We start from the raw sequence: 22,087 nt of genomic DNA on the forward strand, positions 1-22,087 counted from the left end.
CCCGCCAATCCCTTTCTTATAGTACGATGATGATTGTTCAAGGTCCGCTGATGAGTGAGCACCATGGGACTCTGTTCTTTGTTTCTGTGAGAGATCACTGAGGATGATCAACGGTTAACGTTTCAAGACTTTCTGTCCTGATGAAGACAGCAATTGCTTGTGGTCATGGAATAGATAGGATGGTGGCTTGTTTCACACGATGTGGCGGTTATTGCATTTAGAAATAATTAAAAACTACAAAAGAACACATGCACATGGCAAATAAAACTGAGATGCTAAAAGTGTCTCCTCTCTCAGCCCTCCAGTTCTCCTCCCTGGAAGTACCACTGTTAAAAGGTACTTGTGTTTTCTTTTCTTCCAGAAATGTTCTATACACAGTTACTGTGTGCATTTTGGACCGTTTCTTCACATGTCTAACCCTCGTAGAGGCATCCACCTCTCCAGAGTGTCAAGGCGTTATACTGGGAGGGCTCAGAGACTCAGCTATCCTGTGCTCTCCAGTGCTGTTCATATGCCTTGGAAACTTGGAGGGAAATATGGTGGATGCTTCTGGCCTTTTTCTCCTCAAACACTGGAGGTCAAGGTTCTTCAAGGGCTTCTTGTCACAGAATGACTGAGTAGGTTCCTTCTCTACCTTCTGGGGGCAGGCTGGGATGGTGTAGGTGGCCAGAAGCAGACGTGGTTGGTGGCGATTGTATTAGGCCTTCCCAGGCCCTCTTGGAAACACAGGGTCTGAATGGCTGAACCTGGGGGATCTTGTGATACCTGGCAGGGCCTGGTCCTGGGTGTGATGATTCTGGAGGCAGCACCCTACCCCATCCCACACACACTTCAGTGATAGACATTTTAGGCCTTCAAGTAGGAAGGCTCTGTCTTTAAACCCAAGGTCAGCATACTTTTTTTCTTTGTAAAGGGCCAGGTAGTACATAGCTTTCAAGACCATACAGTCTTTATTGTATCAGCTCAACTCTGCCATTGTAAACTGAAAGCAATGATAGACAGTACACAAATGGGTGTGCATGGCAGTGTTCTAATAAAACTTTATTTATAAAAACAGATGCCAGGCTGGATTTGGCCCGTGGCCTGTGGGTTCTTGGGACCCCTGGATCCATTCTAGCATGCAACAGAGGCCATCTTTTATAACCTAACAACAAGAAAATGAGTGAGTCTTTGTTGGTAGATGCTGAAGTCACTCACAGAGCGAAAAGAAAAGCTGGAAAACTAAGGGGAGGGCTGGGGGCCTCAGGAACCCTAGCACTGAAGCTCAAGGTCAGAACTTCTATCTGCTGCTAGTTACTCCCCTCAGCATTATGTCCTTGCTGTGACCCTCCCAGTTCCAAATTTCACTCTCCTGTGAACTAGCGGTCACACTATAAACAGGGCCACCAGGGGCCTGCCCAGATAAATCCTGGATGAAGGACGAGAGAAGGAAGGATGTTTTCTGGAAGGCTGGTCCAGGAGGCATCTCCCAACACAAGTATTTGCAGAACCTGTAGTTTGCTGGTTCTGTGCAGGCCCTGGGTAGTGCTTCAGCAGCCTGCAGGTGAGAAAAGACCCCCGGGGGCATTTCCCACCTGGTGAGCTACAGGTGCTTGGGGAGGCCTGTCTTTCTTTTCCCCTTCTCATTCTTTTCTTCCATCCTGAGGTGTGCGGTCCTTGCCTCTTCCTGTCCTCTATTCTAGATTGGTGACTTAGGGGTCGCATTCTTTTCTCCCATGTCGTGCATGTGTGTGCCCTTCCTCCCTCCCTCCCTCCTCCATTTCTTCCTTTCCTTTCCTGGCTAAACTATATAACCTTTCCTCCTACCCAAAAGGCCTCCATCCCCACTAGAGCGGTGAGGAGAGAGGTGTTAGAGTTTGACAGCAGCCCCCCACTTCTTTCCACGCCACACCCTAAGGGCCAGCTGGCCTCGTGGGGACGCTTCTCAGGAGGCCAGCATCCTCCATCCCTGCAGCCCCCAGAGACATAGACGTCCTGCGCTCTCTAAAATTCACAACTGACTTGACTCTGCAAAGAGCAGAGGGCTCTCATCCACCAGAGTATAACCTACAGAGACTTCTGAGAGGTTGTTTTAGACCCATTGAGGTTGAGATGATGCCACGGAAATGGTAAGAAAAATTCAGAGGTGGATATTGGTGAGCCACAAAAAGGAACTCTGGGGGGACGCAAAGTTCTTGTCCCCCCTTGGACTTTGTCCATGCTTCAGCCATATTGTTTTTTTGGGTTTTTTTTGAGTTGGAGTCTCACTCTGTCACCTAGACTGGAGTGCAGTAGGCGCTCCCGGCTACCGCAGCCTCGACCTGCTGGGCTCTGGCGATCCTTCCGCCTCAGCCTTCCAAGTAGCTGGAACTACAGGCATGCACTACCACGCTCGGCTGATTTTTTGACTTATTGTAGAGATGAGGTCTCGCTGCCCAGGCGGGTTTCAAACCCGCGGGCTCAGGCAATCCACTCACCTCAGCCTCTCAAAGGTGTGGGATTACAGGCTGAGCCACCAAGCCCGGCTTAGCCATATTGTTGTGGCATTGTCGGTGAGCACACTTTCCTGTCTTCGCTCTCTGACTGGATGATAATCCCGCAGATATGTCTCACCTGCCTTGGTTTCCCTCTGCTCTACAGCACAGGCCTTTCACCTATAGCTTCTCAGTAGAACTTTCCCAGCTGAACAAATCAAACAATGACTTAGCCAATAAGCCGGTGGTTATCTTTGAGCAGACAAGTGGGGCAGGAATAAAACTTGAGGAAAGAAATGAAAGAAAATGTAGTGGCTGAGGCCAGGTGCAGTAGCTCACGCTATTATCCCAGCATTTTGGGAGGCCGAGGGGGGAGGATTACCTGAGCCTACAGGTTCAAGACCAGCCTGGGCAACTTGGCGAAACCTCATCTACAATAAATCAAAAAAATTAGCTGGGTGTGGTGGCACATGCCTGTAGTTCCTGCTATTGGAAGGCTGAGGTGGAAGGATCGCCTGAGTCCAGCAGGTCGAGGCTGCGATGTCCATGAGCGTGCCACTGCACTCCAGCCTGGATGACAGAGTGAGACTCCAACTCCAAAAAAAAAAAAAAAAAAAAAAACAACGTAGTGGCTACTAATGGTAGAATGCAGTCTTGAGATTTTGCTAACAAAAGATTCAAATGAGTCCAGGTTTAACCAAAGTCCTGGAAAGGTCAGGAATTAGCAGGCTCTATGGGCTTCCTTTTTTCTTCTCTGGATACCTGTGCCGCCTTTGTGTCCAGGGAACAAACCCATTCTTCTGTAACCAGCCAATTCCCCTTGCTTCAAACACCTTCAAGGAGGCCACCTCCAGGATGAATGGGAGAATGCAGAGCAGCTGTTTCTTGTACCAGTCTCGAGTGCCCTGGAAGGCAACACCCAAATGGACTGGCCTGGAGGCCTCCCCACACCGAGTCTGCCACCCCAGCTTGTCACTGGAGATGCCAGAAGGTTGGCAGGCAGGAAAGTTTTTGAAGGCTGCATCAGCATGGACAGGATATGCCAGAAAGGACTAGAAGAGTCTGTAACAGGCTGGCGAGAGAACAAAGGGGGTTTGGGCAGTCCCAAAAAGCCAACTCCTAGATCTGAGTTGCAGACTCATCCCTCAAGCCCTGATCTCATAGCCTGGGGCAGGCTCTTACAGTTATCTGTGCTTTGTGGGGCGTGGCTGTGAGAATCTGGATCTCTTGTTTGCACGGATATGCAGCCTGTCTATAAATAACGTACAGGCAGAAATTCCACTTGTGAGTGTTATGCTGGAGATACATTTGAATGTGTATGTAAAGAAGCATGCACAAAGGGCCTCGCTTGCAGCTCTGCTGAAGTCGCCAAAGACTGTAACCGTTGTAAATAAGCATCCGTGGGGGCCTGAGTAGATGCTCACAGGCTGTGTGCAGCCATTAGGAAGAGAGAGGCTGTTCTCCCTGCCTCAGTCTGGTGCTGGGATGAGATCATCTCCGAGGTATGCTGTTAATTGTGTGTCTGTTGAGAGAAGCAGGTGTTGGAGGCATATAGATACGCCTAGTTCTCGTCTACCTCTGGAAGGATTCACGAGTAACTAATAATGTTTTTGCTCTTAGAAAAGGGACTAAGGGCCAGGAGTAGGAAGGGGACTCTTTGTTGTATGCTCTTTTGAACTGCTAGAATTTTTAAATCTATGTGCATGCATGACCTGTTTTTTTTTTTAAATCATGACTTTTATTTAATAAATAAAAGAGCTGCAGTGTGTTAGCTGTCCTTAGGATTATCTGTGTACCTTGTGTTAGTGTCTGAGCTTGCCAGATTCATTTGCTTTCCTCTGGGGCCGGCAAATACTTGTTTTCAAAACAAAAGTTCCTCCAGTATGAGTCACCAGCCTGTTCAAATGTGGGAGAATCACACCTCTGTTCTTTCAGCCCTCTCTTTTCTGTCTGTGAAACGTTAAACAATCTTGTTACAAAAGTGCCCCCTAATTGCTGAGAGGAAATTCAGGAAGCCTGCCAGAGGCAGAAAGCAGGGAGCCAGGAAACCCTGGTGAGGAAAGGGGGGTGGGTGGGGGAGGCTGCTGGCAGTGGGTTGGGGGGTCTGCATAAGAGTTAAAGAGCCCTAGCATGACTTGCTAGAAATTATTTATTTTTAATAGAAAATTCTATGTTAAAGATATGGAGTACAATTCAGGATTAGGTATATACGTGGTCATCATACAGGTTAAGTTTGGGCTTCCCTTTGGGTCCCCACTTTGCCTGGTTTGAGATCAGGTACTCTTATTAATGTTGTGTCCACCCACCCTGGCAGTATCCCTCTTCTGCCAATCCCTTTCTTACAGTATTATGGTAAATGTTCAGGGTCCACGTATGAGTGAGAACACATGGTACTCTGTTCTTTGTTTCTGTGGTGGATCGCTGAGTATAATTGACTCTAAATGAAATTGCTCTTTTTTTATTTTCTGCTTCCTTATCTGGGAAGAAACCTGGGAAGGAGTTTCCATTCTGATCTCTCAGACTAGCACAGGTGACCTCGTCCCTCCATAGATAGCATCCTGTCCTTCAGGATACCTGGGGTTTGTTTTAGTTGGGTGGGGTAAGACATCACAGACACGGAAATGACTGTCATAAAGAAAGAAGTTCTTCTACTACGAGATCCCTGGGACCAGAAGGCACAGCACCCCACTCAGGGCTACGTGGAGAGGCACCTGTCATCCAGGAGTGGGGGGAGGAAACGAGTGAGACCCTTTGTCAGGGTTCCCACGATAAAGGAAGGGAAGGGAAGGGAAGGGTGAGGCAGGGCAGGCAGGCTGTGGCTGGCTGGTTTTAGTCATTTTGGTGGGCTCTAGGGTATAGGGGGCTCCCTCTAATTTTCCGGTGCCCAGCCCTGGGGTGATTGGGGTGCTTGAGAGCCCAGGAGAGGAGGTGGCTGGAGTTTGGGCTCCAGCTGGGTTGGTTTGCATATGAAGGGTGTGTGCAGGCCAGTTCTTCACTCTCCCTGGGAATTGGCTCGCTCTGGGAGGGGCAGTCCCTCCAGAATCAGCAAGGCCCCAAGGTGCCAAAGCATCCAAATACGGAACGCAAAAAGACATGGCCAACTCACTCAGGACTGACAAATATGGCTGTGCAGGTTGCTCACAGCACAAGGTATCTGGACGAGGAGGTGAGTAGGGCTGAAATCCAGACCAAGCTCTGCTGGCCAAGCCCCATGCCCACAGAACTGCTTCCCATCAAAGGGCTGGCATCTTCTAGCACGTTCAAAGACATCACGCGGTCTAGCAGAGGCCCACCATGGCTCTTGCCTCTGTTTGCTCTTCTGCATCGTTTGTGATTGTGTTATCAGCCTGGGTTTCCTTGACTGGACTCTCAGCGCCAAGGATGCTGGAGTCTTGTCTGTGTTTCCCACTGAACTGAAGCCTCAAGAGGGCAGGATCGGGTCTTCTTTGCTCTGTCCTACGGTCTCCACATGGCTCAACACAGCAGGTGCATACAACTGCTGGGTGCGTGTTTATAGGACGAATAAAAGAATGGGCTCAGGAGTATTCAGGACTTCAGACTCCAGAATTGTGTGTTACCTGTACCCTGAACTCTTTCTGGCACCAAAAAGGTCAAGATCTGTTTATCTGAGCAGGGTGAGTAGCATTCTTCTACCTGGCAAAAGCTGGGCTCCGGTCCCTGCCTCTATTTGGACCAAGAAGAGGCTTTTATTGTCAACTTCACCCTGCTGTGATTCCCTCTGGGATCTAGACCTTCTTGGGTGCGACTGAAGAGTGAATGACTGGGTGTGCTGGACTTGGTCTTCTGAGCCTCCAGGGGTTTCAGCCTAAATGAGCACAGCCCGGCAGCAAGCTCCCGCCTTTGCCTGGCAAAGCCATACAATGATTGCTGGAGAGAACTCACAGTAAAAGAGGACACGTACCGACTTTCAAAGAGGGGCCTTGGGGTTGTGCCATGTGTGTGCATGTGTGGTGTGCACATGCCTTCATGGGGAGGAAGGAGGAAACTGGGGGTCTTGTAGCCATGCGTGGGCGGGAGGGGCGTCCTTGCCATACACTGGGTCCTCTCTTTCCTAAGTGCTGACAACCTCCCAGAACTCGTGTTGTCTTTTTTAATTCAGATTTTTAAAATTTTAGATGCAAGGGGTACAAGTACATGTTTGTTACATGGGCATATTGTGTTCGGCTAGGACTTGGGATTCTGGTGTTCCCATTCTTGAAACAGTGAACATTGTACCCGTTAGGTAGTTTTTGAACCCTCGAGAACTTCTGTTTTCTTATCTCTCTCCAGGTTTCCATTCTATTATGAACTAAAAATAGCATTCGTAGCCTGGCTACTGTCTCCCTACACAAAAGGCTCCAGCCTCCTATACAGGAAGTTTGTACATCCCACACTGTCTTCAAAAGAAAAGGTAATTTCTGCTGCTCTGCCTTTCACTCCCTCCAGTGAGTTAAAAAATAAAAAAGCGATTTTAAAAAGGCAGGTTGAATCCAGGGGGCTTACGCCTTTAATCCTAGCACTTTGGGAGACCAAGGTAGGAGGATTGCTTGAGTCTAGGAGTTTAAGACCAGCCTAGGCAACACAGGGAGACCTCACCTCTACAACAAATAAAAACATTAGCTGGACATGGTGGCATGCGTCTGTAGTCCCAGCTACTCAGGAGGCTGAGGCAGAAGGATTGCCTGAGCCCAGGAGATGGAGGCTGCCGTGAGCCGTGATCATGTCACTGTACTCTAGCCTGGGCAACAGAGTGAGACCCTAACTCAAAAAAAAAAGGGCAGAACATTTTGTTACAGGAGACCCCTCATTTGGCTCTTATTTGCCTCTAGCAAGTTGTTCCTTCTCGTCTCTTTAAGTGTGTTTTGGGGACATGTTTAGAAATAGTGGTGACATTTTCTGAAAGATGTTATTTATCAGTATTTATTAGAAAACATTTCTGTAAACCATTCATAATATAACGCCCCCAAATGGAATCTTTCCTTTGGCCATGCTTAGCTCCTGCCCCTTAGTGGATCTGATTTTTTACATGGACTATTTAAAATTCTTACATATATATGATCTTAAACACGTTTGCCTGCAATCCATTTTGACTTGGTCTTCATAATGACATTCTGTGAAAGGACTGTTCCCTTACTGCTAGATATTCAGATTATCTCTACTGTTTCTTGTTATAGATAATTCTACAGTGAACGCCATAAACTATTCAGGGAGTTTAGTTCCTTCCTTTGGTTTTCGTAAAATAACCAAGAGTGGGATTATTGGGTCAAAGATTCCAATGTTGGATAATTCATTAATTATATTACTTCCTTAAATGATTGTTCTTTAACATAAAACAGGAATGCTATGAGTGGCTTGATGGAGTAATCTGTTTCTGGAAGTTGAATACTTTGAACTTCTACAGGAAAGCTTTGGAGAACACATCAAGTGAATGAACAGGCTGCTATAAATATTTCTGTTTATTTTTGTTTTGAGACAGAGTTTTGCTATATTGCCTGGGCTGGATTCAAACTCCTGGCCTCAAGCGATTCTCCTGCCTCAACCTCCCAAGTAGGAATAGCTGGGGATATAGGTGTGTACCAATGTGCCCAGCTACTGTCGACATTTCTGAAAATCCCTTTAGGAGCTGGGCCACAGCACCTCCTGTTTCAGAAGGGTGGATTTTGAGGAACGGATCCTTGTCTTGATTGGTTGTCAATCTCCACTCCTTCTACTTCCCTTTCCCCAAATACGGGGCTTCCCCTGAAGCAGCCAAGGTAATTTCCATTGAAGCAAAGGAAACTGACTCTTAAGAGCTGCTGAGAATCACTTCCAGAGTTGGGGTTGGAAGGATGTCACAGCTAGAGGACTTGCTGCTGCTGCTGCGACTTCCCGGGGACACCTTCAACAGGGAATCCAGCAAGGGGCTGCCAACCCCACTCGCATTCTTCAAAACCAAGGAAATGCACTCATGTGCTGAACTTTAAACAGACTGAGGCTGGATGTCATTCTTACTGAACTCTGATGTTGGGCTGACAATGACAGTGACAATGCAGCCATTTTCTTAAAACAAAGAAAACAATAAAACAACCCCAAACAAACAAAAAGAATGAACCAGAGTTGATCCAAATTTGAACTAAAACCAGTACTGTCCGGCTGGGCGCGGTGGCTCAAGCCTATAATCCCAGCACTATGGGAAGCCGAGGCAGGAGGATTGCCTGGGCCTGCAGGTTCGAGACCAGCCTGGGCAACATGGTGAGAACTCGTCTCTACAATAAATAAAAAAATCAGCCAGGTGTGGTAGCGCGCCCCTGCCGTTCTGGCTACTCGGAAGGCTGAGGTGGAAGAATCACCAGAGTCCAGCAGGGTGACGCTGGGGTGGCCAGGAGTGTGCCACTGCACTCCAGCCTGGGCAAGAGAGTGAGATTCAAACAAACAAACAAAAAAATACTGTCCTTGGCTTTGGTCCCTGAAGGAGCCCTCATCCTGCTTTCTACCTCACTTTACCTTGCCGTATGGCACTGAGAGACTTCTAATTCCTGCTTTTATTTGAATACCTGTAAGATGATTTCCCTTATCAAATAACACTCATTCTTTCGGCATCCTAATACCTACCACTGATATACACACAAGGCAATATTTGGTTATAGACTAACTATAGAGTTACAGAATTGTAGAACCGTCAGGGCCCAACCCTTTCAAGATAAGGACGATGACTGGCTCTCACTTGCTGAAACCAGCCACTGTGTCAGATGCTTTATTGGAATTGCCTCATTTAACCTGCACCGCACTCCCCAAGTCCCCAAGTTAGGTATTATCATGATTCTCATTTGTCAGAAGACAAGTGTATGTGTGGCGAGGCTGAGTGCTTGCCAAGTTCTCACGGTCAGTGGTGGCAGGTCTGAAGCTAGAAGCATATTCTTGGCAATATCTCCACTCTAGTTTCCTCCAGTGTCCTGTCAAGTGTCTGTATACAGGATGACAGGCAGAACTGTCCACACCAGGACCCCAGAGCCTCCTCGGAAGGTTAGCAGGCAGGAGAAACAACCCCAGGGCGTTGCTGGGTTGTTTCTTCAGAGTTTCCTGCTCCGCCACCCTGTGTCTTTACCCATCTCTCTTCCTCTCTACTCACACACACTCAAAGTGCCAGTGGCTTTCCAGGCCCAGCAAGAATCAGGGGTCAGGCAAGCTGCCAAGCCCAGCACTTGGGAGAAGGGAGAGAGAACAGATGTGTATTTGAACCTCGCAAATCAGTGTGCCTCTCTTTTTCCTTTGTCAGGAGATTGATGACTGCCTGGTCCAAGCAAAAGACCGAAGTTATGATGCCCTTGTGCACTTCGGAAAGCGAGGCTTGAACGTGGCCGCCACAGCCGCTGTGATGGCTGCTTCCAAGGTACTGTGCACGACCCTGGCCACACACCCGTGCGGGCATCTCAGTCCCTGCAGCCTGCCGTGCTCATCACCCATGCAACTGAACAGAACAGGCTCAGAACGAACCAGTGGTTCTTCATCTTTTGGGGGGTCCCTTTGAAAATCTGCGGGGAAAAAAATGATGATTTGCATGTGATGTTTACAGTACCGAGAGGTTTCCGGAACCCCTTGTGTGGATCCCAGATAAGAACTTTTAACCTACATGGAGTCTTCTCTGGAAGTGAGAGGGGAGGAGAGGAAAGGATAGAGCACTTCCTGCAATTTCCTGGGGTACTGGGGGAATTGCCTAAATTCAAAACGGACAAGTAGAGAGACTGCCTGAGCGAGCGGTGGGCTCCATGCTCCTGTGGCCCGGCGGGTCCCGAAGAAGGAATCCGGGGCTGCAGAGTCAGTAGAGTGGTTCATTCATGGGGGTGGTGATGTGCTAAGGGTTAGTAACTGAAGTGTTAGGAGGCTTGAGATGAACACTGGCCTTTAGGGTATTGTGATACGAACATTACTTCTTCTCTTTTTTATCTAGCCCTTTCCAAAATTGCATCTCTTTCTCGCTTCTCCCATCAGGCTCTGTTGCGTCCATTTCTCATGATGTCCTCTGACCTGAAACGATAAGTTGGCCAGACCTTTCCTCCCAGAGTGGACTTGGCAGATTGCCCCAGTGTTCCCCAGTGTTCCCCGCCCCTTCCCCAAGACCCAGTATGGAGCAGGGATCTACTCTCAGCTGGTCCTGGAAGAAAGGCAATTATGCTAGAGTCAGGGAAGACACAAGGGCTGGGAGCTAAGTTGTATTAGCTAAGGGAAGTTCCAAGTCCCTGCTTGTGATGTGAGAGTGTTGGAGAGAGAGGTGGGGGGCCGTAGGAAGGTCTGAAGAGGAAAATTAGTACAGCTCATGGTACCCCATGGGCTTTGAGTGGGTGGTGGATAGAGTCAGTTGGGTCGGGCCTGAGCTGGGTTTTCCGTACCAGGGAAGAGCATCCTCAGAGCATGTCTGGGAGAAGGACTCAGCACACAGGGCTGGGTGGTTGCTTGAAAAGGACCTTCTGTGAGGCAGAGATGCTGGCACTGGGGAGCGGCTGCAAATACAGGTGAACATGAGTGGTGAGGTTTGACTACACAGAGGCCATCATATGTCAGTTGCTTGCAGACTCATATCAAAACCCTGTCCATGAGTGGCGAGTGAATTGATGTACTCTGATCATACAACTGCATCTGGTGGCCGGCTTTAAGTCAGAATCCCACACTTATTTTAGTCTGTGTGTGGCCTGCCTAGTATTTTATTTACCACTTGTGTCCTTACCTATTTTTTATGGTGAGTTGCAGGATTATTTTATTACATATTACAATGTAATAAAAATAGAAATGAAGTGCACAATAAATATTAAAAAATTTAAAAAAGAAAAGCACCTTTTGAGGCCGGCTATGGTGGCTCATGTCTGTAATCCCAGCACATTGGGAGGCCGAGGCAGGAGGATTCTTGAAGACAGGAGTTTGAGGCGAGCCTGGTGACACAGCAAGACCCCATTTCTGCAAAAAAAGAAAAAATTTTGTTTAAAATGGGCCAGGCATGGTGGGGCACACTTGTGATCCTAGCTCTTTGGGAGGCGGAGCTGGGAGAATTGCTTGAGCCCAGGACTCTGGGGCTGTGGTGAGCTGTGCCCGCACTACTGCACTCCAGTTTGGGTGACACAGCGAGACCCCATCTCAAAAAAAGAGAGAGAGAAAGAAGAGCACCTTCCACGGAAGCCAAGGAGTTCTACAGACACTGCAGACAAAGCCTGGGTGAATGTGAAGGAGAACCAAAAAGGGATGATTTTTGTTTCAGACAAGACCAGCTCCTTCGGTAACACAGAACCATAGCAAAGTGTTCCAGTGCTCCACATGATTGACCCTGTACAGGCCCTGCCCACCTTGGTGTAGTAGCAGCCGGTAATATGAAGGATCCCAGTGAATGTCTTAGATGGGAAATTCTGCTTTGGTATCCCAAGGTCTGTCAGGATTTATGAACAGCTGTTAATCCCAAAAACTTTCCATTTGCGGTACAGACGTTTTATGCTTTTATTTTTGAAAGAAAACTCAGAACTGTTCAACTTTGAATGAATTGGGCCCTTCCCTCTAGCCCATCGCTTCTGCCTCTGAAGCCTGAAGGAAGCTGGGTCGCTGCTTTTTTCCTCGGTTTAATTATAGAGTATAAGCATGGTGTATTTGTCAGGCAGTTCGATATGGGTCACCCGGTGGCTCAGCTGCATATGTGTAAGTTTTACTCTAATGATGACTCCTTCTGCAAGGCCAGGTCAGCCTCAAGGTAGAGCCTTCAGTGTCTTGATAGCATCTTGGCCACTCACCGCCCCCCAACCCTGACAACCCCAGGAAGCCTATGGGCCCAAGACTTCTTCAGCCAGGCACCTACAACAGCTAAAAGCTGGAGGAAGTGCCAGACAGTCTGAAACTTGCCTCAAAAAATAACTGCTTACTTGTCTTCCCAGTTGAACTGAAGTAGTGAGTCACGTCTGCTTTCTGGTGAGTTTGGTATCAGATAAGAATATTTGCTGCCTTGTGGGGACTTTGCCTTTTCCCTCTCAATATAAATATCTGGAGAGGGAAAACACGTCTTCTCTTCTAAAAATAATGCCCTCTATTTTTGAAACATGTGTGTACTAAAAAGAAGAAGAAGTCAAATCCAAAAACTCTAATCTGGCTGAGGTGTCCATCAGTGGTTTCTGTTACAGCAGCGGATCACTCCAGGCAGTGGTCAAAGGATGATGACTCACCATTAGGTCCAAACCACCTGGGAAGCTTGCTTTTTGTTTTTATAGCTTCTCAGATGTGCTGAATCAGAATCTCAGGCAGTAGGCCCATGAATCTCTGTTTTTAGTAAGTCTCCCAGATGACTTTTAAACAGCCAACCTTTGCTGGTCACACTGTCTGAGGCCTCATCCAGGGCCATAGGAGCACAGGTGATTAGGCTAAGACAGTTAATGCAGATTTAGCCCCTAGAAGCGTTAACCTTCAGAATGAAAAAAGCGGTGTGTGTGTTGGTGTGTGTGGAGGGGGGCAATCAGTGTTTCTGTCCCCAAAACCTAATGCCAGTTGAGAACTACTCTGATGGGATTACAAGTTTTGCCCCTCCAAAGAGCCCAGCACGGTGCTTTGCACCCAGCTGAGCCATTAACAAGTTTGTTGACTTGTTAATATTTAGAGAATATTTAGAGCAGTTGCTTAAAAAAAAAGACACCAGGGTGGCCCTGGTGACCCTATAATTTATTGTCCAAACCAGGAAAACTTCTGAGAACGAAAAGGTGCTATCATCATTACCCTGGGATAACAGGCATGCACTAGATTGTCCCAAGCAAACTGGGATTTATGATCACCCCGATCCTGGCTTCGTTTTAAGTCTTTTGGGCCCTCCCTGTCTCTTTCCACAAAACACCCTCAACTCACAAATCAGTTCTCACTCTCAGTGTATGCCACCTTTAGTCAAAGGGATGCAAGAGAGTGTGTGATGTGTTGGGAACACTCGCTCTTAGTTGTAACAGATGAAATGGAGACTGGGATAAAGTGACAGGATGAAGGAGTAATTCCCTCTTCCCTCTTCCCTTCTTCCATCCTTTGATAGCTCCCCAGAAGGAAACTTTAGAAATTAGAAGAATGAACAATTTTTTGACTACACATTTAGCTAATCCTTATTAAAATGGTGTTGAGCACTGTGCTTCACCCTAATAAAATTAATGTTTGCAGGCTTTTTTGTTTTTGTCATGAAGTGTGAAAAAACAGTCTAAACCATATTATTATACAAATATAAGTTCGTATTAATTTTTTTTTCCAAAATAGGGTCTTGCTGTGTTGCCCAGGCTGGCATTGAGTTCCTGGGCCCCAGTGTTCTTCCTGCCTCAGCCTCCTGAGTAACTGGGACTATAGGCAGAGCTTATTCATGTTATATTACTGTTTTATCTTAGAAATGAAAGTGCTAAAACCAAAAATTTGGCATGGGAAATTTCTCCCCAGGGCAATTAACCTCTATTCTAACCCCACCTTCCTCCAAGACTAATCTCTATCCTCAGGAAGAGTTAATGCAGCTTTTCTTTCAGTGAAAACTGCTGTCTTCTTCCTGAGGACACATTTCTCTAGAACCTTTCGTCTAAGCATTCCTAGTCTCCTGGCTGACTCTGCTCCTATATATTACCTATTTCCCAGCCCATAATTCCACCCAGAGGGAAAATTGAACCTCAGATCTTTTTAGACTGAAAAAGACTAGAATTGAGGCTGGGTGTAATGGTTCGTACTTGTAATCCAAGTACTTTGGGAGGCCAGGGTAAGTATTGCTTGAGCCCAAGAGTTCAAGACCCCCCCTAGGCAATAGAATGAGGCCTTATCTCTACAAAAAAAATTTTTTTTTAATTAGCTAGGTGTGATGATATGCACCTTAGTCCCAGCTACTGGGGAGGCTGAGGTGGAAGGATTGCCTGAGCCCGGGAAGTGGAGGCTGGGGTGATCTGTGATCACACCATCGCATTGCAGCCTGGGTGACAGAAGGAGACCCTTGACTCAAAAACAAAACAAAATAAAACAAAAATACCATAATTTAAATGCTCTTAAAAAAAATTGATCTAAAAATTCAGGTGTTAAGCAAAACGCATTCTTACATGAAAGAGAAACCACAGTGAGAAGAAACCCACTGAATAAAAGTTTGCAAACTGTAAGATCTCAGCCACCTTACTTTTCTTGACATTTGAATCACATACTGGGTCTCTTCTGCCCACCCGATCCTCAAACCTGGGAAACCGAGTTTGCTCTTTGTCTCATAACTTGAAAAATATTGTTGTTTTAGTTCCCCCTGGAGATCCTGTCCCTAGAAAAGTTCCAAAAGTACCACTGCTATTATTAGGGTCACTTGTTGAAGAAAGCTGCATTCTGTGAAGTAGGGGTTCTTCTCCCACAGGTGGTCTTCAGATGTGTATGCGTGCGTGTGTCTGTGCCCCCACCCCCGTCTGATATTTTCCTATTAGATGTTAGCTTCCTGAGATGAGGGGCTCTGGCTTATTTTCCTTTGTTTGTAACTTAGAAAATGAGCAAAAACAAAACAATGCTTAGTTGCTTAATGCTTTGCGGTCATCACTACCCATGAAGCCTCCCTGATCAATCTGAAATATACACCTTTTTGATTCTTCCAATCCTGCTCTGTCTAAGGTAGCCACTTGTTCCATATGGCTATTTACATTTAAATTAATTAGCACTAAGTAAACCTAACATTCAAGTTCTCACTTGTACTCGCCCCATCTCAGGTCCTCAGTGGCCTTTGTGCTGGCACAGATACAGCACATTTCCATCATCGAAGAACATTCTTTCGGACAGTGCTGCCCCAAGCCCTCTGTGAACCCTCTTGGGTTCTCCTTTGCCTTTTTCACCTCTTTGCCTATGGTTGCTTTGGCTTTGGCAGCACCACACCTCCCTACTCACTCAACTCCTTAGGGCCTCTGTATATAAGGTTCACCAGGAGAATAAGGAGCTGGAAACTCAGCCTATAGCAGCATCCATGCTGTAGCTCTTAATTCTTCCTCCCCCTGGTCCAGTTCTGCTTGTACATCATGACCTCAGCTTTCCAGACTTGCCCTTTAAAACTCAGGCACTTTACCTGCAATTGTGGTCAGTGGCCACCAGGGGATAGTCAAGACATGGTTATAGCCCTAGCATCTGAAAAGCCTGGCATGAGCCACTGAGAGGTAAATTGTTGTGTTTTCCTACTCATTAAAAAAAAAAAATTCCCATTCAATAATTTTGCTTTTAAAAAAACAAACAAGGCTGGGCATGATGGCTCAAGCCTATAATCCCAGCACTTTGGGAGGCTGAGGTGAGAGGATTGCTTGAGCCCATGGGTTTGAGACAAGCCCTGGCAACTTGGTGAGACCTCATCTCTACAATAAATAAAAAAAATGAGCCAGGTGTGGTGATGCGTGCCTGTAGTTCCAGCTACTGGGAAAGCTGAGGTGGAAGGATCACCTGAGCCCAGGAGGTTGAGGCCGTGAGTGTGCCACTGCACTCCAGCCTGGGCAACAGAGTGAGACTGACTCAAAAAAACAAAAAAAAGCAAACAAATTCTAGGCCTGGGCACAAGTGGCTCATGCCCAGGGTTCAAGGCTGCAGTGAGCTATGATTGTGCCTCTGCACTCCAGCCTGGACAAAAGAGCGAGACCCTGTCTCTAAAAAAGAAAAGAAAAAATAAAGAAACAGTTCAGCGTAAATGGAAGAAAGGCAGGGAGGGAGGAAGGAAGGTTCTCTCCCTCTTATTCTGATCTTTTATCCATCAGTGCTTTATCTAAACCGTTGGCTTGAATAAGATGCTGCTTTCTGTTCTCACTTGTAAGTGGATCTGAGTACTAGTCACATTAGCACGAGGGTGGGACCAGCAGCTGCTGGGCACTGCTAGGGGAGGGAGGGAGGGAAAGAAGATTGAGAACGCGTGACAACACAAAGGATACCTGGCCCACCACCAAGGGGAGTCAGGGCCACCTAGAAGCCCAAACTTCACCTGCATGCAACCTACTTGTGTAATAAATCCCCACTTGTAGCCCGTATCTGTATAATAAAAAAACGAATTTAAAAAAATTAAGATGTTTTCAAGTTCAGGTGCTGTAGCTCATACCTGTCATCCCAACACTTTGGGCGGCAGAGGCAGGGGGGTCATTTGAGCCCAGGAGTTTGAGACCAGCCTAGACAACATCGCAAGACCGCATCTCTACAAAAAAATTTTTAAAAATTAGCTTGTCTGGCTGGTAGTCCCAGCCAGCTGAGGCAGAAGAATTGCCTGAGTCTGGGCGGTGGAGGCTTTGGTGAGCCATGATCGTGACACTGCACTCCAGTCCGGGTGGCAGAGTGAGACTCCAATTCAAAAAAAAAGAAAAAAAAGAAAGAAAGAAAAGAAAAAGAAATGCTGCTTTCAAACCGCCATGAAACTTTATTTTTGGCATCAGAAGCTCCTTGAAGGAAGTTCATAGGCCCAGTGATTTGGGGCTTCTGGCCTGACTGAATTCAGTTGCCATGCCTTTGCTTTCTAATAAAAAACTACCTGTTACAACTAGTCAGAGGGCAGGCGTTGGCTTCCTTTTCGTAAGACCTCCTGTGCCAGCTTGTGCTAGAAGCATTTCCAAAGAGGCAGAGGAGCGGACCGCTATCCCCTCCCGAGGCCCCTGTGTCACCCCTTGGCCTCGCTCCACCATGCCCGCAGAGTGCAAGAGGCTGAGAACTCCAAGAACTCTGGGCTTTTCCTCTCCATCCCTCCGAGGAGCGTGTCCTGGTCTCTGTGCGAGCTCACATCAGGGCTGCCTTCTTTCTTCTGTTGTAACCCTGGCCGTGTGACATAAAGTTGATATTTAGAATTCACCACGGCAACCAGTTTTCAACACCGTGACTATCTAAACTGTTATGGACAACTGCTGGAAAGTTTGGAAGTGTTCCCTACCCTCCGGTCGCCCAAACAAAACAACTTGAAGAGGAAGGGTCAGGATTTCATACGGAGTCTCTGGTCCGAGGTCCCAGCCCTCTCTGTTCCATGCTTATCAGTGGAGATCGTACAGCCTGATGCCTCCAGGGTTCACGAGGGGAGAGGGAAGGGCCTGGTGGAACCTGGTGGAACCAGAGCAAACGGTGTGAGGATCAGCAAGGGCCACCCCTTGGCTGTGGTGATGCGACTCCTCCTTGCTCCCTTCCTGACCTCTCCGCACCTAGAGTTTCACTGGATGCACCTGCTTCCCAGTTAGGTTTCTCTGCCCGGGGCTCAGTCCCCAATTTCCGGTTCTCTGCCAAGCATCTCCTTGCCTTGACTCCCTGGTACTTTGCGTCCACAGTCTCCTACACCAAATCTGCCCTTTCTGTGTGTCCCACCTTTCTGATGATAGCAAGATTCCCATCCTCTCAAGCACCTGGACTCTAAATCTCACTTGCCTTTGATGCTCCATCTTCCTCCCACTTGAACTTCAAGCGTGACCATTGGTTGTGCCTTTGTTCCTTCTGGACTTTCGTCTCCCATATCCTTTCCTTCTAGCTTGGACTGTTGCAGTAGCTACCCAAGTGGTCAACTGCTCTCGTTTCTTCCCTTTGGAGACCAGGGCATCCCAACCCTGACGCCAGCCTTCCGGCCTTGTCTCTCTTTGCCTTTCCAGCTCTTCTTGTACTGTGTCCACAGCACTGCCTTCTGCACTGTAAACAGCAACCCTGTGTACTATTTCTAGAATTTTCCCTTTGAGATATTGCCCGCCCTTCCAGGTCAAATTCTGCCTCCTCCATGAAGCCCTCTCTGGTCCCAGGTGGAACAAGTCTCTCTCTCTCTCTCTCTCTCTCTCTCCCCCTCCTGGGTCCTGCAGTGGCACCGTTTGTTGTCACTTATATTTGCATCTTGTCCGTATTCTTGGCAGGTGTCAGTAAGTGTTAAATAAATAAAAGACTGTTACTCAGCACAGGCCTGTCTCTCTCAGCCCCCACCCCCACCCCTGCCTCTCCCCTTCCACCCAGCCTTCTCCGAACCAGAAGCACCCAGCCAACCCCCCTTACCAGTTTATGTTTGTTCACGCAGGCCATCTGTCCCTAATAGGGCACCTTCCAGAGGGTGGCTATAAAATACAGTCTGCATTCCAGACACCCATGGGCCCTGCTGCCAACGGGAGAAAAAGGGAGCAAGCAGATCCTGGGACCTGGCTCTCCGTGTGTGCCACGTGGCACATCTAGGATGTACCCTCTGACATCCAGCTTCTTTCACATGGCTCGCTCCTCAGACACCTTCAGTGGGGGGCTCAGCTTAGCGTCAAACACCAAATTTAGGCAGTTGAATCCCAATTCTCCCAGGCTTGCCTCCCGTGAGTTCCTCACCAGCTCCAAAGCCTCTTCTCTTCAGGTGGGCTCACTTGTGGCTTCCCAGGGGCACCTTGGGTTTCCCATCCTTGCACCCAGCCCAAAGCACCCTCCTGCCAGCTCTCACCTTCTGCTTCCTTCTGGGGATGCTGTCCTCCCTGGCCCAGGCCTGAGCCTTTGCTGAGTGCTCAGCCACGTGGCACTGTCTCCCTCACCCCTCCTGCACTCTCACACCTCAGTGTCTTCGTCACTGGCTGCCTTGTGTACGTCTGTGCCTTGTCCCCACTGTGAGCTTGTTGCAGCAGGGACCACGACATCCTCACCTCTGATCTTCTGCAGGGTCCCACACACAGCTTTGCGAACAACACTCCATTGGGGTTAGTTGCGAGCGAGTGAGTGGGGGAAAGAGGTGAGGGCAGCTCCCTCTGACGGCATTGTGTCGGCTTGGTGCCCATGGCTGTTTTTCTCCCCTTTCCCCTTATCAGGTGGCTCGACTCTTTCATTTTGTCTCCTCTTTGGACCTCAGAGAAGGGCAGGTAACCCCACTGAGAGGTGTGACTAACTCCAAAATGATCCAGCCGGAGAGCGAGGCCCAGCCGCCCGCCCTGCCCACCAGCACGTGGTCTGGATCAGAGGCAGGTGTCCCCCCCCCCCCCCCCCCCCCCCGCCTCAGCGCGGCGTGTGTGTGAATCCATGCTGGGCACGCAGAGCTGGGTGCCACGCCATCGTCCTTCCAGGGCCTCCTACTGTGTGACGTCGGTAGCATCTAACGTGTGACTAACTCATGTGTGGCTTTTGTCCCCTTGGTTTAATGCCTGGAGAATGAATTTGGATTTGATTATCGACGCTAGTGTGGTGGAAATTCTCCTCCTCTGTGTTTTGCGGGTCCTGTTTTGTGTCACAGACAAGGCCTGGATCTTTGTGGGGCATGCGGTGAAGGAACCAGCTTGGCATTGACACGAGGCTTGTGTGGCTGTAGTGGGACGGGGACACCGGGGGGTTTGGAAGGAAGTACTAACTCCGTGGGGAGTGTGGTTGCACTGACGGCTTCCTTGTCAATTGCCTGACTCACTAAAGCCTCTTGTCTTTATTCTCACTGTCATCAGTAACAGGCATTAGATATTGTGTGAACGAAATGGGCTAAAATTCACACACACACGCACACAAATGCCCTGCTGGCGCCTTCTCCCGTGACTTGCCGTGTTCCTCTGGAAAAGAGGCCCTCACCAAGGGCTTAAATCCTTCGATTTCTGGAAATACTTTCTATTCCTTCTTAGTGCTGTGTTTTTCTTGGTAACACTGCTCCCAAGCGATTTTTTTCTTTCTTTTTCTTTTTTTGGTCTAGATAGCATTTGCCAGCATCACACAAGTCCTGTTTTCACAAAGTGGGGTCCTCAGGTTGACCTTGAGAGGGTGCTGTGGGTGTTACTGGAAATTAAATTGTACCGATTTCTTCAAGGTGGTGTGCATGCTCTGGGGGTCGAATTCTAAAAGGATAAAAGAGTGGGGTGGGCAGGGAAGCGTTAGCCTCAGCCCACCCCTGTTTTCCATTGGAGACCAGATGAGTAGAGAAAGCCTCTCTGAGAAAGCCTCTCTGAGAATCAGTAATCATAGCTTACTGATTCTAAATAAGCTACAGTTATAACCTTTCTGCAGGCACTTTCGCTATTTGGATACACTCGTGGCTGTTCACACAGTGTAACTGGATCCTCACCTCCTTAGCACACAAAACCTCAAAGACCTCACCTGGGACGGAATGGAGTGGCAGCCCTCATTGGTAACAGATGCTAAGAAACGTATTTCTCTTTCCACCTGGTCCCCATTTCACCCTGCTCAAGTCCTCCAAGGCCAGCTCAAGTGCAGTCTTCCCTGGGGCTATCAGACGTGTGTCCCTGCCCCCTGCACCCTGTGGCCTTTTGAGGTTCATCCACTTGCGGGCACATCTGGGAGACTGTCCAACACCGTCTCCCCCAGCCTGGGCCCCGGCCTCATCCATCAGGGTGGGGCGAGACTCCCTGCCGCTGCTCATCACGCAGAACGCAGTTTCACAGATGTTCATGTGCTCATTCACTCAACTCCATGACCCCTAGTGTGTGTCAAGGAGAGTGGCGGAGGGCCAGGCTGCAATCGTGAGTGGGACAGGCAACAATGCCAGGGGTTAAATATAACTGTACAGTGTGCGACAGGGACGTACAGCTCAAAGGCTGCACAGAGAGCACACTACTGGGAGTCTAGATGAGTAGAGAAAGCCTCTGTGAGAAGCACAAGCATAGCTTACTGATTCTAAGATGCTGTCGTTTCTAGGACATCATGATCTTATGTTCCGCTAAGAAAGAAAATATTGCCCATTAAATTAGGACACGGTGCCTTTTCACTTAGAATGTTTATTTCGCCTTATTAAAAAGACTCAGATTTAGGCATAGATTGTGTGTGTGTGTGTGTGTGTGTGTGTGTGTGTGTGTGTGTGTGTGTGTGTGTGTGTGTGTGTGTATGCGTGTGTGTGTGTGTGAATGTGTCACTTTTGTACGTACCTTAAGAGGAACGTATGAGCACATAAAATGGTTAAGGCCTTGTTCTTCACTTTCAGAGTCTTCTGAATCACTCTTCAACTCAGCTCACCAGTGTGCCTTTATGATCACACCATGTCATTCTCTACTCCTTCCAGTGTTTTGGGAATTTTCATCCATGATGACAATACCCACTCTGCAAGTTTTAATGCTGCCACTTTCTTGATCACACCAGAAGGTGTCAGGGGAATGTGTTTTAGATAACCAGGACTCATTTTCCTTCCTCAAGAGGTTCTTAACATGTTAATTAAACACTCAGGGCTTTCAGCTTTCCAGTTGTGCCGTGGGGAAAAGCAACCAAGTGTGCTTGTGTGTAGATAGTGACAACGATGTCAGGGCAGCAGCAATTGTAAGACCCACCCCGATTTCAAAGATGAGAAAGTATATGTCTTGGAACTGACACAAATCATTTACAAGAAGCCTAGGAGTAGGTGGGGTGGGTGCTATTATTTCAGTGACCTAGTGACGTCAAGGCTCTGGGTGGATGGCTCTGGGATTCTCCTAGTCGTAAGTTGTCAGTTCCAGGCATCCAAGTGACATTCAGAGGTAGAAAGCAGGAGTCAGGGGCAGGTCTTTCACCTCCCACGTATCAGGAAGGGAAGATACCTTTCCCAGGAATCTCTTAGTAGAGTTCTCTTACACCTCACTGGCCAGAACTGTCGTAAGGCTATTCCTAGCTGCAAGATGGGAAGGTTGGGAAACCATTTTTTTCACCAGTTCAAGAATGGAGTTGGAAATGACTTTTGTTTGGTCAACTATGAGTGGATTCTGAGTTAACTGAAATACTGCAGGACTTCTCAGAGCTTTTTTTTTTTTTTTTTGGAG

At 48.0% G+C, this 22,087-nt stretch overlaps 1 protein-coding gene across 1 annotated transcript in view; it reads left to right on the plus strand.

The window, feature by feature from the left end:
• Positions 1-22,087, plus strand: part of REEP1 (receptor accessory protein 1) — a 74,002-nt gene that overhangs the window by 27,424 nt on the left and 24,491 nt on the right. The window contains exons 6-7 of the mRNA XM_021717368.1: positions 6,744-6,864; positions 9,709-9,822. Coding sequence (XP_021573043.1) covers positions 6,744-6,864; positions 9,709-9,822 — 235 coding nt within the window. The remainder of the gene's footprint in view (positions 1-6,743; positions 6,865-9,708; positions 9,823-22,087) is intronic.

Source organism: Carlito syrichta, unplaced genomic scaffold, assembly GCF_000164805.1.
Source record: "Carlito syrichta isolate Samal-C Ts95f unplaced genomic scaffold, Tarsius_syrichta-2.0.1 Scaffold309717, whole genome shotgun sequence".
NCBI lineage: Eukaryota > Metazoa > Chordata > Mammalia > Primates > Tarsiidae > Carlito > Carlito syrichta.